This window comes from Sus scrofa, chromosome 18 (genome assembly GCF_054392235.1).
Source record: "Sus scrofa isolate SSC_HxYL_T2T_F1_AM1 chromosome 18, Sscrofa_HxYL_maternal_Yorkshire_Landrace_v2.0, whole genome shotgun sequence".
NCBI lineage: Eukaryota > Metazoa > Chordata > Mammalia > Artiodactyla > Suidae > Sus > Sus scrofa.
The window spans coordinates 22,795,908-22,818,516 of NC_139400.1; the positions used below are offsets into that span (position 1 = coordinate 22,795,908).

The 22,609-nt window shown below is 36.4% G+C and overlaps 1 protein-coding gene and 1 pseudogene across 8 annotated transcripts in view; both read left to right on the forward strand.

The window, feature by feature from the left end:
• The window catches only part of CNOT4 (CCR4-NOT transcription complex subunit 4), a 159,286-nt gene that overhangs the window by 88,490 nt on the left and 48,187 nt on the right, over window positions 1–22,609 (forward strand). For 4 of the 8 annotated variants that reach the window (XR_014833736.1, XR_014833738.1, XM_021078768.2 and 1 more), the window contains exons 3-7: window positions 1,071–1,268; window positions 9,134–9,220; window positions 9,960–10,061; window positions 10,838–10,963; window positions 13,664–13,788. Coding sequence is in view for 5 of the 8 variants with exons in the window: in XM_021078768.2 (XP_020934427.1) it covers window positions 1,071–1,268; window positions 9,134–9,220; window positions 9,960–10,061; window positions 10,838–10,963; window positions 13,664–13,788 (638 nt within the window). In the remaining 3 variants the exon portion in view is untranslated. Of the gene's footprint in view, window positions 1–1,070; window positions 1,269–9,133; window positions 9,221–9,959; window positions 10,062–10,837; window positions 10,964–13,663; window positions 13,798–22,609 lie in introns of all 8 variants that reach the window. The other 4 variants (XR_014833737.1, XM_021078767.2, XM_021078769.2 and 1 more) reach the window with 1 other exon arrangement.
• On the forward strand, window positions 13,896–22,589 carry LOC146394928 (signal transducer and activator of transcription 2 pseudogene; annotated as a pseudogene).

Below are 22,609 nucleotides of genomic sequence, written 5' to 3' on the forward strand. Positions count from 1 at the left end.
AATTCCTAGGCCAGAATATCTATGTATTGTTGATTATTTGCCTGTCTGTGCCCTTCTTTGAGTGGGAGTGTATTAAAGAACAAGTATTTCATTAATCCTCAGGCACATAGTAGGTTTTCATTAAATATTTGTTGATGATAATACATAAACCCGTATTTAGGTGAGAGAACTTATATTCTTTGCTTTTTAGACTTAGAAGCTTAATTTTCCCGTAAACTATGTGCTAGGCATTGTAGGGAATACCAAGATTTTTTTTTTTTTTTAATTTTAGAATCTTTGGTGATGTTTTAAGTTTCAGCACTAAAAGTGGTCTGTGCTAAGCTCTAAAAAATAGTATTTTTAAAACAATTTTATTTAGCGTTTATTTTTTTTTTTTTTCCTTTTTCAACTCCACCCATGGCATATGAAAGTTCCTGGGCCAGCGATCAAATCCAAGCCACGGATGTGTAGTGACCTACACTATAGCTGTGACAACACCAGATCCTTAACCCACTGTGCTGGACTGAGACTCGAACTCTTGCCTCTGCAGTGACCTGAGCTGTTGCAGAGACAATGCCAGATCCTTAACCTGCTGCACCACAGAGGAAACTCCCAGCATTTAACTTCTATTAAATGAAAAATATTTTAGGCAGTTATAAGAGTCAGAAAAAGAGAGATGTGGAGTTCCCGTCGTGGCGCAGTGGTTAACGAATCCGACTAGGAACCATGAGGTCGCGGGTTCGGTCCCTGCCCTTGCTCAGTGGGTTAACGATCCGGCGTTGCCGTGAGCTGTGGTGTAGGTTGCAGACGCGGCTCGGATCCCGCGTTGCTGTGGCTCTGGCGTAGGCCGGTGGCTACAGCTCCGATTGGACCCCTAGCCTGGGAACCTCCATATGCCGCGGGAGCGGCCCAAGAAATAGCAACAACAACAACAACAAAAAGACAAAAGGAAAAAAAAAAAAAAAAAAAAAAAAAGAAAAAGAGAGATGTAACAAATAACTGCATACATATCATCCAGAATTTGATAATTGTTATTCATGCAGTGTTCTTTCTATTTAATGCTAACTTCTGTGTTTGTTTTATACCTGAAGCCATATCCAGAAGACCCAGCAGTTTATAAACCACTCTCCCAGGAAGAACTGCAAAGGATAAAGAATGAGAAAAAACAGAAACAAAATGAGAGAAAACAGAAAATATCAGAAAATCGCAAACATTTGGCTAGTGTTCGTGTTGTACAAAAAAACCTCGTCTTTGTTGTAGGTCTGTCTCAGCGCCTAGCAGACCCAGAGGTAAGTCCTCTTCTCTTTTCTTTCTCAGCTTGGCATTTTGGTGGTGGTGGTGTTTATTTGGAAGTAACAGCTGACCCTGCCCAACTTGCAAGATTCACATGAAAATATTAAAGCTTAAGAGAAAATGGGAAATTATTTTTTTAATAATCACTAAGAAACCAGTGACCGGTTGTGATCTTAGGCAAGTGTCTTATACTTTCTTGGCTCATTTTCTTCAGTTGTGAAACCAGACAGTCTAACTAGTTCTTTAAAGTTCCCTTAAGTGCTAATAATCTGTGAAAGTTAGATAATAGTTCTATTTTGCTGTCAAGGCTCACTCTATTTTGCTGACTACTCTGTTTCTGTCCTCTTTTCTATAGCTGTGTAAGGACTAACAGTGGGAGATCCAGTTTCATGAACTCACCAAAGATCAGTTTTTTGTTTTGTTTTTGTTTTTTGTTGTGTCCAAATAGTAATTCTTGGTTATAGAGCAATGATAGAACCGTTGCTCTCCTGTATCATCATTCTTTACTCATTCATTTTAAGCCAGTTTTGGGGAAAGAGGGAGAATTTGATGAAGGCAAACTGTGGACCAGGTTCTTTGTTGTTTGATTAGAGGCAGGGGAGAGCTTAACCCTTTAGTTTATTATTTAACTCTTTCCTCGCCTTCTTCCACCAGCCTTATAATAGTGTTGAACACCTAACTTTTTTTGATGCCCTTGTATGCGCATTTTTTAATTTTTAGTTTCCGATATACCAAAAATTCCTGCCTAGATTGATGGAAAGGCAGAAGGAAACTTGATTGACAGAATGTTTACTTCAGTAATAGAGAGCTGGTTTGGGGGAATCTGCCAGCAGTACTTCTCGAGAAGGATTTGAAGTAATGCTCATGTTACCAGTCAGATGGAGGATTATAGTGAGTATGTTTAGGGAGATGGGACTCTTTGGACTTGGCTAAGTGGGCTAAAGACCCCAGCAGGAGGAAATTTAAGAAGTCTGAAATTTGGAGTTCCCATTGTGGCGCAGCGGAAACGAATCCATCTAGGAACCTTGAGGTTGTAGGTTCGATCCCTGGCCTCACTCAGCAGGTCAAGGATCTGGCATTGCTGTGAGCTGTGGTGTAGAAGAAAAATAAAGAAAATATTTATTGGGAGTTGCCATTGTGCCTTAGCAGGTTAGGAACCTAATAAATATCCATGAGAATACAGGTTTAATTCCTGGCCTCACTCATTGGGTAAGGATCCAGTGTTGCTGTGAGCTCGTGGTGTAGGCCAGCAGCTGCAGCTCTGATTCAACCTGTGGGAACTTCCACGTGCTGCAGGCGTGCCCTGAAAAGCAAAGAAAGAAAGAAAATATTTATTACTGATGTGTTTACTGTGTTTTGAGGCTGTGAAGGGCTTTAAAATCAATAGAGGAAAAGAGAATCAAGGAGACCTTATGAAGAAGATTCTGTCATTGTTAATGAATGTGAAGACGGTTCAGGAATTAGCAGGACCTAGGTCCAGGGATGCTGGCATTAGTGGACTACATTATCTTCCAGAGACCAGGTTATCTCCAAACCTAAAAGGGTGGGTCTCGGGTTCATGTGGGAAAAGAGATGTTAAGGAAAGAGCTCTTTTTAGGCCTAGGGCTCAACCTCAACAGCCAGTTCTCCCTTTTTTTTTGTCTTTTTGTCTTTTCAGGGCTGCACCTGCGAGGTGTATGGAGGTTCCCAGGCTAGGGGTGTAATAGGAGCTGTAGCCGCCAGCCTATGCCAGAGCCACGGCACTGCCAGATCCGAGCTGCACCTGTGACCTACACCACAGCTCACAGCAATGCTTTGTTTTTGCTGTGCCACGATGGGAACTCCCTCCCTTTTTCTAATGCTAGTATTTAACTCCCCAGAAAGGCAGAATCTTACTGCTACATATTTGTACCAGTGCTTCTTTCTCCTTTCAGCACTGCTTTTTTTCCAACCAGAGAGCATTTCTTCCCTGTACAAGTTTGTTATTTACTGACTTATATTTACTCCTACTAATCTTTGATTAGAATACACTTTTGCATTTCTAAAACTGCTATGCCAGTAAATTAATGGAACTTTTATTTTGATTTAACAACACTTGGATAGTGATGCACTTGACTTTGTTAATACATCTTGGGTTTGGTCAGCTATGGTACTGGAGGCATACAGAGGAGCATCTGAAGGCTGGATAAAATTAAGCCATAATCTCAATCTGATGTTTGGATTATAAATTTCCTACCTCTTAAGGGTCTGTGTTTTGTTTTTGCTTGGGTACAGAAATTTCTTATTTTCACTTAAAATATTATGACTCCAGGGAGTTCCATGGTCTGATTAGGACTCAGTGCTTGCACCACTGTGGCCCGGATTCCATTCCTGGTCTGGGAACTGAGGTCCCATGTCACACTGTGGGGTTGGGGGAAGTGGGGGGGAAGGTTCCAGTAAGATTAATCTGAGAAACTATTACACAGAAAGAAATTAATCTAAGGGGTGACTACTGAGGGAAAGCACTTTATCATGAGTTTAAATATACTTTAAAAATCACTCCTCTGCTTTTACACTTTGGAAATCATTGTTGCTTGGTAAAAGGACATTTCCTTAAACATTTTTCTCTCATTTATTTTTCTTGAAAATCTAGGAAAACTAGAGATTAGTGTTTTGTTAAATCCTACTACTTCTAAATAATATCTTTAAATTTTTTTTCTTAATTTAAATGTATAACCCTTTTAGATTGGAAAACTTAAAGTTGGCTTTATTAAAAAACTTGAAATTTCAAATTGGGTAACTTTTGAGTCAGGCAGGGCAGATCCCTGTGATTTACTTAATTTGGGATGATGAGCAGTTTGATATTTAACCAAATTCTAATTACCAAAGCTGGAACATGTAGGGAAAATTAAAGATTATTTTGAGAATAGTTTCTGTATATCTGAAAACTTCATATCAAGATTGATTTTCAAAATGTATTCATTTATCACGCTGTAGAAAAAAAACTAAAGATGTGGTAGTTAGAGGTAATCATCTTCTAAGTCCTAAATTTTTTTTTTTTTTTTTGTCTTTTTGTCTTTTCTAGGGCCGTTTCCGCGGCACACGGAGGTTCCCAGGCTAGGAGTCAAATCGGAGCCGTAGCCACCGGCCTACACTAGAGCCACAGCAACGCAGGATCCGAGCTGCATCTGCAACCTTCACCACAGCTCATGGCAACGCTGGGTCCTTAACCCACTGAGCAAGGCCAGAGATCAAACCCGCAAGCTCATGGTTCCTAGTCAGATTTGTTAACCACTGCGCCACAACGGGAACTCTAAATCCTAAAATTTTAGATTTGTCAAAAATCTAATTCATATGTTCTGTAAATTAACTTTTGAATACTTACAGTGTGTTGGGTACTTTTTTTTTTGGCCACGTCCACAGCATTCAGAAGTTCCCAGGCTAGGGATTGAAGCCTTGCACAGCAGTGACCCAAGCCACAGCAGTGACAGTGCCAGATCCTTAACCTCCTAGACCACCAGGGAACTCCCTATGTGTTAGGTACTTTGATATTGGACATGAAGTGTTTTAAGCAAGCCAGACACAGGTTCTCCCCTTACGAACTTACAGACAGTGGAGAAGACATAATTAAGTACTTGTAAATATGCTGAGCAGTGGGTGGTACAGGGCTTTTTGAGAACATGTAACAGTGGGGAACATCGCTAGTATAGAGATCCATGAAAAGCCTCCCTGAGGAAGGGATGATTAAAAATGACTAGGGATTAACTGGGCAGTGAATAAGGGCAAGGGTGTCCCAGATATGCGGTAAGGTGAGAGAGCAGCTTGTTTGTGGAATGGAAAGCCACAGCCACAGCAAATTGTGATTCGAGCCGTGTCTGCGACCTATACCACAGCTAACGGCAACACCGAATCCTTAACCTACTGGGTAAAGGCAGGGATCGAACCCTCATCATCGTGGATCCTAGTCAGGTTCGTTAACCACTGAGCCACAATGGGAACTCTGGGAAGACTTTAATGACAACAATCATTTCACTTTACAAATGGGAAACTGAGGCACAGGTAGGTCGAGTGACTTGCCTAGGATCACACTATTTCATAGCAGACCCAGGACTAGAAAACCAACCTCCTGGTCTTAGAGCTCCTATTCCGGAGTGTTTTACACTAATGTTTGGCCTGTGGTTCCTCTCTCCATCTATCCATTCATCCCTCTATCTACTTACCACATTTAAAATTTTCTCTGTAGTGTCCATAAACACTTGACTGTGCTCCCAAAGAATATGTAAGAAGAGATTTTACACATTAGGTGTGCTACTGGACATCTATTACAAAGCCTCTTATATACTGGTTAGTACTAATGCTGACTCACTGTGAAGTAAATATAGGATGTTGAGTATTTCGGTAATGAGATGATATGTAGGGTGTTCTGCCTCCTACCCTTACTGTTTACTTTCTTTATTTACTAGAGTACTGTTTTGCTTGTTGACTGTTAATGTTTAGACAGAATCTGGAGTGTTCAACTTGATATACAGTATTTAGATTATTTGAATTTATCTTGTCTGGGCAGGTCATTTCTTATCAGCCATAGGCCATTTGCTAATTATTATATTAAGGCCCACCAATGTTTTGTATCTAATTCTTTTTGTTCAATGGTAAAACAGTTCCGTTTTTCATTAAGCATTTATTGAGTACCTACAATGTGCCAGACACTGTGTAAGACATTGAACATAAATGAATAAAAAGGTAGCCCCTGCTTATTTACAAAAGTTAAAGTAGTACACTCTGAGGAGTGCTGTGTGCGGCATAAGAGATGGCACCTGACCTTGCTGGGAAGGTATGTACTCCCCTGCTATCTTTGGGGCTAAGTGCTTCAGGCATAGGAATTACACAAATGCTTCTGGATGAGAAAGAGCTTAATGTGCAGCTGATTTGTTTGGCTGGAAGATTAGAGTGAAATGGTCAGAGGTGAGGCTGGCAAGGTAAGTGGTAACAGACGAAGGGCTATCTAACCATGCAAAGGAATTTGTGCTTGTCTTAAAGGCAATGAGAAGCTATTGATTATTCTTAAGATCAGAATGGCATGGCTAGATTTGTGCTTTGAAAATATCATTCTGGCTGCAAATCTTATATTATTATGAAGGCAGTATACTCAAATATTGGCCAGAACTTATTTCCATAAGCCAGTCTTGAACCTTTACAGACCCAGTGCCCACTTTTCTTAAGGTAATATTTTATTTTGTTTTAGGGCTGTACCTGTGGCATATAGAAGTTCCCAGGCTAGGGGTCCAGTTGGAGCTGCAACTGCTGCCGTATGCCACAGCCACAGCAACGCAGGCTCCAAGCTGTGTCTTTGACCTACAACACAGCTCATGGCAACATTGGATCCTTAAAACACTGAGTAATGCTAAGGATCGAACGTGTATCCTCATGGATACTAGTTGGGTTCGTTGCTGCTGAGCCACAACGGGAACTTGTTAAGTTAACATTTTAAGCACCCTTTAAGTTTCATGAAATGACTTTTTGATAATAAAATGTCTATGTAGATACACAATTTGAAAAAAAAAGAGAAATCAAGGTAATTATAAAAACTATTTCTACATGTAAATATTTGGGTATCTTTAGAACCTTGCTACTCAAGGTGTGTGGCCTCTGGTCTGGTAGCATTAGTATCACCTGGGAACTTATGCAGAAACTCTTAGGATATAAGAATATATATTTTAACTAGACCCTCAAATGATTTGTATGTGCCTATAAGTTTGTGAAGTACATTTTTTCAGTATGTTATAACATAGATGCTTGCATCTGTTTATAGAATTGCTATGAATATGACAACTACAAATGCAAATTGTTACAGGTGTATGTATTGGCAGCTCAGGTCCCATGCCAGTGATGGGATTTTTCTGAAATAATTCTTAGTAAAATTCCAAACAAAGCTCTTGTAGTTGTCCCTTAATTACATACTATTTGCTTTCCTGTAAATTCAACATATGTCAAAACTGGGGAGCTACTTTATGTTTATATATAATGTAGAGTTAGTTTCTAGGTTCATTTACTTACAGACTTCTCAGCTACATGAATGCCTTGTATAGCATTCAAAAGTGGTGCAGGACAGTTCTTTGTTGTGCACGGCTAGCCTGAATGTTGTAAACCATCCCTGGCTCCCGTCCACTGAACAGTAGTGTCTCCCAGTCACTTCGACAGCCTCTCCCAATAAAAGCTCCCATAGAGTTCCAGAATGCTCCCTTTGAATGCTGCCTTCATTAAGAATTACTGTCATAAACTTGGATATGATACAAAATGCTGATGCAGCACAACTGGTGGCCAGCCTGAATATTTTGAAGCAGGTATTTTGGCTGAGGCCTTTTGCAGAGTTGATGTGTACCCAGCTGGAATGCAGTACTACATTTCACTAGCCAGAAAACTTTTCAAAACATACTCTTCCCTACCCCTCAATCCCAACACTTTCCTCTGAACAACCTGAGAGTCATTGCTTTTGCCACTCTTACTCTCATATCCCTAAGGAGATTTGGATGGAAAAAAGATTGAAAACCACTATAATCACTTCCCGTTGTAATCCATTAAAATTGGTTGTAGAGGGGAGTTCCCTGGTGGTCTAGTGGTTAGGATTTGGTGCTTTGCACTGTTGTGGCCAGGGTTCATTTCTGGTCTGGGAACTGAGGTCGCACATCAAGCTGCATGCAGCAGTCAAGAAAAAAAAAAAAAAAAGAAAGAAAAAGAAAAAAAGAAAATGCCTGTAGAAAATATAATAAAACATAAAATAAGGTAAAAGTAATTATTTTTATTAAGTTGAAAACTGTTAGGAATTAATGATATCCCAGCCATAGACTGTTTCATAAAACTTTGATTTTGTCAGATGCAGAACATATTAGCTATGAGAATATTATTAAATAAGAGTGTTTGAACAGATTTGTACAGAAAGCTTTCACTGAGAGAGAGCTTGCTAGTTGGAGAGATTGTAGGTCTAGAGGTAAATTCAAGGAAAAGCTTAATTTTGAGGTACTTGAAAATAATGTGAGAGATTTTTATATGAAGTTATATACAGTCAAATTAGCTAAGGTTAAATAAGTTTGGAAGGGAGGGTAAATGAACGTAGATAGGTATCACATAGCGAAAAACCTGTAACACAAGTATGAGGACAAGTAACCACCAAGAAGTAACCAGGTAATAGAGAAAAAAAATATGTGTAAGTTTTTTTCCCCATTCATCTATCACCTCACATTTGTTATTTATCAGGAAATGAGAGAGAATAGCAGGACATGGTTGAAAAATGGTAAAATTTATTGACATAAGGAAATTGTGTGTAAATGTATGTAGACACATACACGGTAATAAGTCATAAAGCATAGAAAGTTGAAGGTCCTCTTTCCATATTTGGAATTTGTAGCTTGTAAACAATGCTTTAAGAAAATGTACAAAATGTTATATACAATAGATGTGTAAGTACAGACTGTCTCTACTTGTGTTTGTTCTTGAGTTTATATTCTGTTTGATACCTAATCTTGGTCATTGTTTTGAGAATTACTCTCATATAAGGATCATATATTAATGAAAATGTGATTGGGATAGTTGATCTATTTTGTGTTTAAGAGTATTGTGAAGGTAAGATCCCACAGATTATTGGTACAGATATTAGATCATAGTAGATAATGCCAAACTTAGTTAAGTCTCAGTTTCTGTTCTGTGGGTCAGTAAAGAACAACTTAAAACTCTGTTAATGATTTCCTTAGGTTAACCACACAGATTGTAATTAGAAAGTAGTCACATTTATTAGAAAACTTTTAAAGTTATTTTCTTTTCAATGAAGAGGGATGGTGTATGTCCCCATTATAAGGATAAAGTTGCTGAAAATGGGGACAGTTTATACCTTACTTTTCTTCTTTTATAGGTTTTAAAACGACCAGAATATTTTGGGAAGTTTGGTAAAATACATAAAGTTGTCATCAATAATAGCACATCATATGCAGGCTCACAGGTAACTAATTATAAGGATTTTAGCCTTTCTTCCCTATGGTCTGGGCTTGACCTGGTCTCTTCAGAAAAAAAGATTTGCTTTCTGTGATTAGAAAGCTTGAGGGTCAAGGATTTAAACAGTGCAGTGACCTCTGTTGGTGGGGTGGGGGAATTTTTGGTAATTATTTGACCCTTTCAGGACTTAACAGTGAATTGATAGTAATAAGAGGGAAATAGTAAAACAAAGATTTAGTAATGGTTTGAAGGGGAGGGGGAGTTGAGTCTATTATCAGGCAGTTAAATTAGATAATGATTTCTAACTGATAATATTTTCAGATACTGTAAATCTAATAGAGCATCTTTGTTATGCTGCTATTAGAATACTCTTACAGATTGCATTTATTTTGGGGAGAACATACTTTGACACAATGTCTTCAGAGCTTTTTTAAATCTAACTTCCAAAGTTTGTTTTTTGTAACCTTGACGAGTCTGTCAGATGACTTAAAAAAAATGCCAAGCCAAAAATACTTCATTCATATATTTTAGTCTGCTTAAAATCAGATAAAATTCACTGAGTATGATTGTCTTAAGATTAGCTAATATGTGGTTTAATCAAAGTTACTACTATTTCTAATTATTGTCATCATTATTAAGGATAGTAGTAGTGAAGAACTTTAGAATTCCTTAGGCAAGTTTTAAGATAATTTCTTTGTTATGTTTTTGTTGAATTTTATACTAATAACAGTGAGTTTTCACTTTAGGGTCCAAGCGCCAGTGCTTATGTAACCTATATCCGGTCAGAAGATGCTCTCAGAGCCATACAGTGTGTCAACAATGTGGTGGTAGATGGCAGAACACTTAAGGTAATATGGTCCTCTTGTTCTCTATGTATTTTTTTGGATTTCTTTTTGTTTGTTTTTTTTTTAAGAGGGAAAGGGATAAAATATTGTAAGTGGGGAGAGTCTAGCATTTACATATTATGTGAAGGGAGTCTTATTTGAAGATTGTTTCTTAGACATCCATACCAATCTGTGATAGCTAATTTGTTTATAGCTGACCTATGTAGGGTCCTGTTTTACAGGTAGGAATAAACGCATTTATTATTAGGGGATAATTTTTAAAAATCTCCTATTTTTATACATATCTTATTTTGTTAAAATGGATTTATTATTCTTGTCAGAAATAGATAATGGTTCTGATTTGTTGTCCTTAAATTATTTGGACATTGACCAGTTCAGATTTGAGGGAGGTGTCCCATCAAGCAATGCTTTTAAGTAAATGGAAAGGACAGCATAGTTAGAAAAAGGAATTTGCCTTATGTGCCTAACCACTTAAAACATGGAACGGATTTTGTCCGTCTACTCTTCTGATCTCTAAGAGAGATGATTTCAGTGCCCAAGTCTGAAAACCACAGGCTGAGGTTTTTTGTTTTTTTTTTTTTTTTAGTTTTTTCAAATGGTCATCATCTTTAATAAATCCTGCTAGTAATGGTTTAGTCTTCTAGTATTCACAGCCATACTTCTTTTGTTCTGTCTGTGCCTCATTTTAGGTGAAATGAAACCACTAAATATGGAAATTCTCATTGGAGTGTCAGTTCACATTTTGGGTCTTTTTATCCCCCCCCTTCCTCTTTCTGCAGGCATCACTAGGTACAACAAAATACTGCAGTTACTTCTTAAAGAATATGCAGTGTCCAAAGCCTGACTGCATGTACCTACATGAATTGGGGGACGAGGCGGCCAGCTTCACAAAAGAGGAAATGCAGGTAGTAAAGTAATGTGCATTATCAGCTTTGCAGAAAAGGAAGTATTTTTCTTTATAAGTTAAAATTGCAAAAGCAGAAACTAAGGATTTTATTTTTCTTTAAACTGGTATTACTTTAAAGTAGCATTTTCCGAACAGTGTTCCATGGGATGTCAGTTCTGCAAGATATTGTTGTAATTAAAAATGGGTCTGTGGCCCACTGAGTTTGAAAATACTTGATTAAGAAAGATTAATAGGTGCCCCCCTCCCCCAGCAGTACCTCTCAGAGTCTTTAATATGATAATGCATATCCCAGAGGAGAATGTAGAGCTGGAACTTAATTGACCAAGGAAAGCATTTTGGTAAATGCTACTTAGGAGGAATATCAGCAAAATGAAAGCTAGATGGGATATTGGGATACTGTAATTATAAGTGTTTTTCTCCCCAATCTGTTACAGAGCATGCTAGAAAATAATACTCTATTAAATATTGCTGAAAAGCTAACATTATTTTTATAAACTGATTCTTCCCATTAAAGTATCTACTGAGTCAGTGTCCTATAAAGGGTGAATTGAAGACTTATTATCCTATGTTCTTTTTTTACATTTCCTGTTCTCCTGTCTTTCAATTTGTAGTATAAACATGCCTTTACAAGTAAAAATGTTGACCATATGGCATATTAAATGAGGATTATACCCAAGCACAATGCTGCACTTCCCTGTTATAGATGAGGACTCAGATTGTTGCTGTGGACTTTTGCAGGAATACTTCTTATTTAGAAGGTGGGGGGCGTTGATTGCTACCTTTCATTCTCCAGGTCAAATTAGAGAAAGTCTAGGAGAGGGTCCTTTCAGAGCAGATTGTTAAATGAAATGAAATATTACCTTTTTTGATGTGGAGTTACTATAGATTAAATCCCATTATAATAAATACACTGGAATTTCTTGACTATATTGTCTTTATGGTACAAAAATAGTGTTAAAATAAGTTCTCAGAGATATTTAATCAGGACAGATGACTTATTTATTTATTGCTTATCCAATAAATGATTGATTTTTTTTTCTTTTGGGTGAAACTTTCTTGGATGAAATCTAAGGTTGAACCATTTCAAGCTGAATTTTGACTAGTGGGAAGTATCTTTTACCCATGGATACTATTATAGTGAAAATCTCTGTCAAAGAATTTCCAAGCCCTGGTTGCTCTCACTTAAGTATTATTGAACAATAAAAGAAAATGGATGGACAGACCCTTGTAATTGATTCATACTGGGATTTAACCTGTCTCTATGAACTACCCCTGTGGAATCATTTAAATACTAGTTTGACCTCTTTGTGGCTAACAAAAGCCCGAATATCTCCTGAAGTATTGGTTGTAGAAAGAATTTTGGGACTTTTCATGTTTTAAAGATGTAAAATCCACATCTAAACTATGCTTTTACATACACTTCATATTGTTGTCTTGCATTCATCTTGCTCTTCTTTACAAGTTTAAAATTACTTTGAAAAGGGGTTTCTTTGTTAAAACACTTCCTCAAGGTGGAAAGGAAATTTGAACAAATTATATCTTGGCAAAAACCAGATCTTTCCTTCTTGTCGCCTAACTCAAAATTTAGTACTCTATGAAATATTTATAGGTCCAACTGAACAGACCAAGAGCCCTCTCAGAACAGGAAACGATGCATTGTGCGATATATATAATAGAACTGTGCTTGATTAGATGATATTGCCCTTGCTTGTTTTTATTTATGTATTTATTTATGAACTGTTCTGGTTTTGGTTTTCCCATAACTTTTAACCTAATTAGCAACTCTAAAGGTAAGTGAAAATGCATTCCAGTCATGATATATATGCAAATAGTTACAGCTTATTTGAAGTAACTATTATAATTTATTTTTGTATGTAAATAGTTTCCACAGTCAGTCCTTGTTTGATTTCTTCCATAACTGTTCATGACATTGCATTCTGGTAGACAGCTACCAACTCGGTTAAATACAGAGCTGTCTTTGTTGTACATAGAACAGGGATCAGCAAACTTATTCTGTAAAGGGCTAGTTAATAAATGTTTTAGGCTTTCCAGGCACATGGTCTCTGTAGCAACTACTTAGCTTTGCTGCTTAGGCTGAAAGCAGCCATAGATAACATATAAATGAATAAGCATGACTATTCCAGTAAATAATTATTAAAAACAAAGCTGCTGGCAGTAAATTGCCAACCTCTAAAGTTTCAAATACATCCATATTTATGTAAAAACAAATTAATGTGAATATTATTTGATATTAAGATAATGAAAAAATATAGTAAAAATCTTCATCGGTGTATTGCTTATATTAATCTCTTCTAAAAAGAGAGACTGATTTTTAATGATCTTTAGAGAATTTGAAATGACCTGTTAAAAGACTTAGTTCTTATGTGAAAGATGGGGAAGTAGATTTAAAAGGGACCCCCTAGTTTTTTGAACTAGCAAAAAAGTCATCTGTTAATACGCTTTTCTCCACATAAAGTGGTTGATGAAATTATTTAATTAATGGAATATGTCTCATGTAGTTTTGTTGGAAGAGCTTCATTGGTCTTGCAGTTCTTTGATATCTTCCTCACAAGTTTCTCTAACACCCTGAAAAACACATGTTTTATTTAGGATAGCTTTAATAATTCAGAAAGTACATCAGTATTTTATACCAGCCACTTTGTGAATCCCACTGCAGTTTTAATTTCTCTTCCACTAGGCGGGTAAACACCAAGAATATGAACAGAAGCTACTTCAAGAATTATATAAATTAAACCCCAATTTTCTTCAGCTGTCTACGGGTTCAGTTGATAAGAATAAGAACAAAGTGACACCACTGCAGAGGTATGATACGTAAGTACTAATATTAGTATCAACAGAAACCTTACCTTCCTGTCTATCGATCTTCTCTTTTCATTCTATATCTTTTTCAGGCAGGATCCATCTTGACAATGTCTATCATTTGTGCAGAATTGTTGTACTGTGTAAGAAATGTTGAATCACAATTTCTAGGTTTGAATATTTGCTGCCTGCTGCTCCCTGGTAATACTTCAGCTGAGCCTCTTGATGCTTCCCCTTTGCATTGATTTGCAGACTACCCTGAGCCCTGGCAACACTCTCCTTGATAAAAAGGAAATTAAGAGATGTGTGTTACTAAAAGGCTCTTGTCACCTAATTGAGGTTTCCCTCCTGATGTAATGAGGGGAAAAATACTGTAAAAAGGGGAGTGGGAGTTAGCTGAAGCATTTTGTGTTGGGGATACAAATAATTCATCGTTGTCTAGTCTCAGGAATCACTAGTCTTACATCGTCTGAGTGAGGAGGGCATCCCGTATTCAGATCTTATTCATCTTAGGAGACAACTTGTTTTTACATAGACCTATATTCTGTTGATGTCTAATCAAATTTATAATTTTATGTATTGGGTCTCATTCTGATAAAGTAATTTTCACATCTTGGATTGTATTTGGTTATGGCCTGTCAGAAAATAGTACAATTAATAAAAACAATATTTGGGGGTTATACTTTATTCTGAATGTTCCTTAACTTTGATGTGTTAGGATCTTCTTTTTAATTTGATAAGTTTAACTTTTGTAAAGTGAATTCATTTAAAGAAAAAAACTGTAATTTAAATAGGTTGATTTTCCTTTTTAAAAATAATTATTCCAGGGAGTTCCTTTCATGCCTCAGTCAGTTACAAATCCAGCTAATATCCATGAGGATGCAGGTTCAATCCCTGCCTCACTCAGTGGGTTGTGACACAGCAGACACAGCTTGGATCCTGCATTGCTGTGGCTGTGGTGTAGGCCGACAGCTGTAGCTCTGATTCGACCCCTAGCCTGGGAACTCCCATATGTCCATATGCCGCAGGTGCGGCCCGAAAAAGCCAAAAAAAAAAAAAAAATCCAAAGTTACATTTTAATTATTAAAATTTAGTTATTCTGAAGTTTGAATTTGTTTAAGTGACATTTTAAATGTCTGGGTATTACATGTTATAATTCCATGTTTGTTTATCACTAAAATAATGTAAGGGCCATTTTTCAAACATAGCTAACAATAATCACATGGGTTGTTGTCAGAATCAGTTTTTTAAAAAACGTATTCTTTGTTGTCAGAGTCACGGCTTTCAGAAATGTATTCTTGTATTTAAATTCTTGAAATCCGTATTAAATTTATTCACTTTGATAGATTATTTGCAAAGTCTATTCAAATTTAAATACTTGTTTATTCACACACATATGTACATGTGTATATAAATATATGAGGCTTAGAGCAAAACATAAAATTACTATATCATAATCTATGTGAAATTTGTTTTATCAGAGCTAAGAATAAAAGCTAAATCTAAAATCTTTTAGGGTTGATAAAGCTTTGACACTTTCCATTGATCTTTTTGTACCCATCCCTGTATGTTTATTTTATTATGAACCTATGCTATTACTCACACCATTGGTTGCCAGCTCTGTAGTGCATTGTATAAGATTGGGGTTATAGTGATAAACATTTATTTCAGATGCTTTTAAATATACATCTTTATTCTCATTAAAAGCATTGTCATTCTAATTAAAATCTTATTCTGGGTTTATAGCATCTAGAGAATTCAGACCAGAAATGTAAAATCTAGACTATCTCTTTGTGATAAACATTTGCTATTCCCTGAATATAGAGGTAATGTTTTTATTGAAGGAAATTTGAAAAATATATAAGAGCATACAGAAGAAAGTAAATATTGTATGTGATCTCAGTACTTAGACATTTTCATTGAAAATGATTTGATGTATCTTCCTTGCAGTGTATATTTTCTTGGAGTCCTTTTCCTTCTTGTGAATGTGTATATACACAAAATACATTGCTTTGTTACATTTTAAAACTTAATACCCATTATTATACATATTTTCTCATGCTATGAAAACATATAAGTTTTATGATTGTAGTATTCCATTATATGTGAGTATTTCAAATTTATTAAACCAATCTCCTGCTGGTGTATATTATATTACTTTCATTTTGGTGCTATTATTTGTAACACTGTGATGAACATTTTTTTCATATAAACACTTTGGGTATAGTTTTGATGCTCTTAGAACTGCTGAGTTGGTGATTATGAGTCCCTATTTCCTTGAATTGAGTATTTTTTCTACACATTTGCCAACTTGATAATCAAAAATCTTTCTCATTTTAATTTATGTATGATTAATATAGTGAACTTCTTATGCATTGTGAATTCATCATATCTCTTTGCCATATTTTATTGGTGTTTTTAAGTGCTTTCTGGCAGATTACAGATCTGGCTTCCCTCATAGGTTAACTGAGTCTATTTGTTTCAGAATTCTTGGGAGTTCCTGTTGTGGTTTAGTGGGTTACGAACCTGACTAGTATCCATGAGGATGTGGGTTCGATCCCTGGGCTCACTCAGTGGGTTAAGAGACCGGTGTTGCTGTGGGCTGTGGCATAGGTCACCAGCTGCAGCTCCAGTTGGACCCCTAGCCTGGGCTATGCCACAGGTGTGGCCATAAAAAGCAAACAGAACAAAATGAAACAAAAAAATCCTTGAATTTATAAATCAATATTGGGAGAATTTATACTCTCCAGCATAACACTGAATCATCTCAACCATTAGAATGGTATATCTCTCTATTTAAGTATTTTGTGTCTCTCAGGAAAGTTGTGGGGGTTTTTTTGTTTTTTATTTTTGTCTTTTCCCTGCTTTTTTGTATTGGATCTTCCGCCATCAACTCTTCCTGTTTAAGAAGCCCTAGGCTAAAAAATAAAAACAGTGTTAGAAGGTGGTGCTAGCAGACATCCTTGTTGCATTACTTTCATAGAGATATCTCCAGTGATTTATTCACTCTTAAATATGATTTTAACCATTTATTTGAGACATGTTTTTAATTAAAATATGAAAATACATTTTCAAAAATTTATTGAGCTTTTTTTCTTTAGATTGGAAGTGAAAATTGGAATTTTTGAAGCGTCTTTTCAGCATTTTAACAGTTTAGCTTTCGATAACTTAATTTTTTGTGATCTGTTGTTATTCATAGATTTACTAATATTTTATTGACTTTGCCTTCATATAAAGTATAGTCAGAGCATATTTATAACTATTTCAGTAATAGGAGAGGACTGTCATAGCAGCAACAAGTTGTAGAAAATAGTATACTCATGGGCGTTCCCTGAAAGCCTAGTGTTAAGGATCTGGTGTCATCATTGCCACTGCTGTGGCATGGGTTTGATCCCTGACCCAGGAAGTTTGCATGCCATGGGCATAGCCAAAATAAAAATAAAATAAAATAATTAAAACAATATACTCATTTAATAACTTTATGCAAAATCAGTGCTACTAAACATCAGCTGGGACCAGAATAAATTTTGACATGGTTACCTATGCTTTGCATAAGTACATGGTGTAGGAAGGTTTTCGGGGGAGTGAGAAGGGTGCCTTGTTTAATGCAATTCCCCAAAATTTATTAAGGGCAATGGATGGCCCGAGTTACAGATAGTTTGTTTTTTTGTTTTTTTCAGCAAGCTCCTGTAGCTTGTTTTCTTTCCATGCCGACCCCTGCAAGAGAATAAATTCGACTCATCAGAAATATCAAAGGTCTACTTTGGTCTTCATTTCTAACATTGCCACCATACAGGGTATAGTGTTAGGGATGCATTTGAAGATAGTTTTCTTCTTCCACAGGGAAGTCCTGCCAAGTTAAAAAGATGAGGAGTGTAACTCTTCTATGGTCCTGCCCGAGAGAGAATGTTTTTCTTATTCATGATAAATTGAGAAACTCAAGATAAGTTGAGAATTAAACTTTCTAGGGAAAAAAAGAAAAAATGGTTCCATTTCTCTTTTTCTTGGCATTCTTGCATAGTATATAGCAGTTTTAGAAGAACTGTAAGAAAGCAAAACTTGGAACCTTATAGATTGACATCAAACTTAAAATGTAATTTTCTCATTTGTTAAAGCTATAGTACAATTATTGAGTACCATGGCTGCTAATCCTCACTGAACCCTGACATGAGCCCCTGATACACATTAATCTTAGTAAGTAAGATTTTCTATGTCTTATTCCTATCTTACTTAAACGAATAATAGATTAGAGAGTATGTGTCATTTATTCTTCACTGCCTCCCCCCCCATTATTATGAGTGTGAGAATGTATCAGTCAGATTGAGTATTGACTGTGGATAGGCTGTTTTTCTATATTAGTGAGTTTCTTTGAAATAATGAACACAAATGTTGAGATTGGGGAATAAGGGAGTCATGTAGTAGTGATGCTTAAGGACAGGATATACTGTCTTTAAGTTTGGGGCTCTGAAATACCTTTATTTAGATTGGAGGCACTGTTTGTGTGCCACCTGAAGACTGATACAGGAATAGTAGTAGCTAAGTGGGCCACTGTATATCCAGGATGGTGAGTAGGCCTACCTACAAGTATTTGGGGGACAGATTATCTTGTATGCTTATACTCAAAGTAAGTGGTTATGACTTGATACTGTGACTCATACAAAGAAGCCACCATTGAAGGAATGAAGATGTTCAGCTTTAGATTTAGGTAGAAAGAGGGTTGAACAAGATTTTGGAATCTTCAGTGTTTCATTTAATCTCCTCAGTAGTTTTGTGTAATACCATTGTTATCTTACTACTGGCAAGAAAACTTAAGTCTCAGAGAGTTCAGATAATTTACCAGTATCCTATACAGATAAGTGATAGACCAGATTCTGACCAAAAATCTCAGTCACTTTTAAGATCAGGTCCATTCTCCCACTCTGCCATTTCTTAGTTTAGAAGAAGTGAAATTCTGAAGACTCTAACATGAATCAAACTAATTCAGTTAAGTAAAACTCTGTCATAACTATACATAGTTTGACCTTGAAGAGCTCTGGTATTTAAGGTCTATTACCTGAGGATAAAGGTAGTGGATATACTATAAATTCCAAGGAAGGTTTAAGCAAAACCTTCCCTAAACCACAGACTGGTGGCAGTAGAGGATAAGCTGAAGAAATGGTGAAAGGAAAATTTCTATAGAAATTTGTCACTTGTTATCACATTGAAGGAAAATGTACGTTTTTAGAAAGTACATAGCTATATCCTAATTGAAAATCATATATAAACTCTGACAAACTTAAGGCTTAGCCAGAGTGCCTTATTTATTTAGCAGAATGAGCATAGTCATTGCATGAATCGTGTTCTTCTGTCCTCACATCATTTGGTAAACACCTGAGATTTAGAAAGGGTATGGTCCAGAGACATATACAAAATAGTCTTGAGTAGAATGTGCCGAATCATGCATAGGGTTCTGAATATCTGTGTACTCTGAAATTTCGTGTAAAATTGTGGATAAGTGTATGTATGTAGGTGTATACATTTTTTCTGGAGGGAGGATCCATGACCTAAAAATAATTAGAAATTACTGGCGTATACTAATACGTGTAGAGCTAAATTTAGGAGCAATAAAAAGCGATGATTCTCAAAGTATGGACAAGTGCCACGAAAAGTGACCTACATTTTTCTTTTTTGTAAAATGGATCTCCAGAAAGGCATTTCCTCTTTTGTAACAGATAAGTGATTTGCAGTTTCCTGCTTTTATTTTTGTATAGCTAAGGGATTCTTACTAGTAAATTAAGTAGATGAGTTAGTAAGATTTGCTAAAATTGCATATTCACATTAAAATTCATGAATTACAATATTTTTCTGAACTTCTTTCTCAGACTCCTTCCTTATTTTTCTTAAATTTTATTCCCATGGTGTATTTATATAAAGTTACTGCATATGTGTACATACATACTGGAAAACCAGAAAGTCAGCTCTGGTGTCTTGCTTTGCCTAAATAGAATATTTTCAAAAAAGTTAGAGAGCCACTGGTGTTTTTTTACAGAGGGTGGGTGTAATGAAGGAGGAAAGCAGGGGAACAGTGAGATATGGGGAGAAAGAGTTTAGGGAGCTTTTGGTGCCCTTATTTCTTAGAATAGAGGAAAGAGCACATCATATGAGCAGTTGTGTGTTTAAATTCAACTTAGTATCTATTTAGGATCAAACTTATTACTGAAATACAGAATTAAAATGAATAAATGGAGAGTTTGCTTGCTGTTTTTGAAAGCTTTCCAGTGTATATTTAGGATGACGGGTGTCCATCTTTCAATTTTAATATTAAGGATAATTTTTTGTGCTTAACAGTAATCGTAACATTTATTTTCATTCATATTTGGTATGTCCTTGAGTTAAGAGAAAATTCCAATTAAAATCATATTTGCCAACTACAGGCAGTCCAGGTTTATTGGCATTTTTTTCTTACCATGTTAATTTGTCACATTACTTAAGGTGTGGCCATATTTTAACAGCAAAATGGTTCTTTAAATGTTAATGTACATTTGAAGCCCCTGTATCAAAATAAATTCTATAAAAGCAAGCTTCCTGTCTATACTTACATTTGTCCTTTGCACTAGCAGATGTTTATCTCAGTCGTTTAAAACTCTGGAAAGTATGAAAATTTTAAATGAATTATTCTAAATGAATATGGGACTATTTAGGAGCATTGTGACTGTGTACTTGTGTATATAGTAACATGACAGAAATTTGGAAATGTCCATTATGTTGACATCTGTCTTAAATTTTACTCTATATTCAGAATGCAACGAAAGTTAGTACAACCATGAATACTGTTTTTAGCTTTTGAATGCAATAAACAAGGGAACTGAACCTTCTCAATATTTTTTCTATCCCACTCTCAGTTCTTGAAAATGATTTTTTCTTCGATCCTTTTACTATGTAACTACTTGTTTTATGTAGAAGATTTAAAAAAAAAACCAAGAGACTGTATTTAGAAATTTGGTTGGCATCACCACCAAGGAGGTAAAAAGAAGTCAAACTCAAAAAACAACTCCCCAAAGGGCCAGTTAGAAGCTAGCAAAGTTGGCTGGGAATTTGAAGATCCAAACAGAGGCGTAGCTATGTCACACTACCTGCTTGCAGATAGTTGTGACTTTTGGTTCCTTTATCTATAAAAAAGAGTATTAAAAATTTGATAATAATCCTTCTGGCTCTAAAGTCTAATAATTTCATGGACTTTGAGGAGCACTGATGCCTTTTCACTGTGTTCCTCTTCACTTCCATTAGTGTGGCGATAATCAGACACCAGGTGTCTCAGTTTAGACTATTTGAATCAGAATCTCTAAGGACAGAAACTAGATACATACTCTAAACTTTAAGAATAAATATTTATATTTTCTAAAGCTCCATAGCACTGAATACCAACTGTTGGGTGAATTAAAAAATATTTACTCCTGAGAAATCTGTAATTTCACCATAGATTTCAGAACTATTTAGGACTGGAACTCAAAAAAAAATTTAGTAAGACTGTTTGTATGAACATGTGTTTATGGATTTTTATCTGCAGAGATTTATGCACACACAGCATTGCTTTTTGGAAATAGTACCTTGATTACGTTATGAACTCTACCTAATAGAATTTCTTAATCCCACTTGAATCCAGTGGTTTTCAGTCAGTATGTAGGTGTTATGATTTCTGTTTCTATCCATATAATTAATGGACAATGATGATTCCAAGGCCAACACTCTTCTTCCACTTGAGACCAACTGAACTATGAATGTGGCTGCCGTAGCCAGGACCTTGCGTGTTTGTTGCTATAGCACAACTTGCAAAAATTCTGTTGGGACATTCTGGCCTTTTCTTAGGGCCGTACCTAATTGGCTGAGATGATCTTTGATCTCTTTAATTCTGATCCAGGCTCAGAGGGCTCAATCGGAGCAAGGAAAGGAAGACCCCGAAGCACCTGTGGAAAGCCAGCAGCATGAGACTGAATCCTGGACCCTGGAATTAAGGACTGGATGGAGAAGCTGATGAAATCATCAGCCAACTCAAAGACCAGCAGGATGTCTTTGGCTTCCAATATGAGACACAGACCCCAGTGAGAATACCCTCTTTGGATCCCCATTAGACAAGACAGCAGCAGATTTTTCAGGAAACTCTCACTAAACTGGACAAAAGGAAAAAGGAGGTGCTGGATGTCTCTAAAGCACTACTAGGCTGAGTTAATTGACCTTGGAGGTATTGCTGCCAAAGTTGGAGGATGGAAAGTCCAGCAGCAAAACACCTGCATTGGAGCCCTCACGGACCATGGGTTGGAGCAACTGGAGATGTGTTCACAACTAGAGCAAAACCTGAATCAGCTGCTAAAGTAGCTGAAGAGATTAAGTTGCCTGGTTAGCCATTAGAGGACTTTCTGACCAAAGGGGTGGACCTTAGAAGGCCCCATGCACAGAGTTGCTTTTATATCTATTCCACAAAGCCTTTATGGTAAAACCCAGCCGTGCATTCCCTGAACTCCCCATTGAATCCTCATCCTCAAGACTGGGAGAAAGTTCACTGTCCAAGAAGGCTGCTGGTGAGATTCCAGGAAGGCAATGGGTCACTGGCTGCAGTAATCTCCACTGACTGTAACTTTCATCAATTAAAGTCATCCCTCAGTAGCCACAGGGATTGGCCCCTTTAGAATTCCAAAATTCTCAGATGCTCAAGTCCCTGATATAAAATGATGTGGCATTTGCACTTAACTTAGACACATCCTACTGTATGTTTTAAATCATCTCTGGATTGCTTGATAGCTAATACAATGTAAATGCTAAGTAAATAGTTGCTGGCACAAGGCTAATT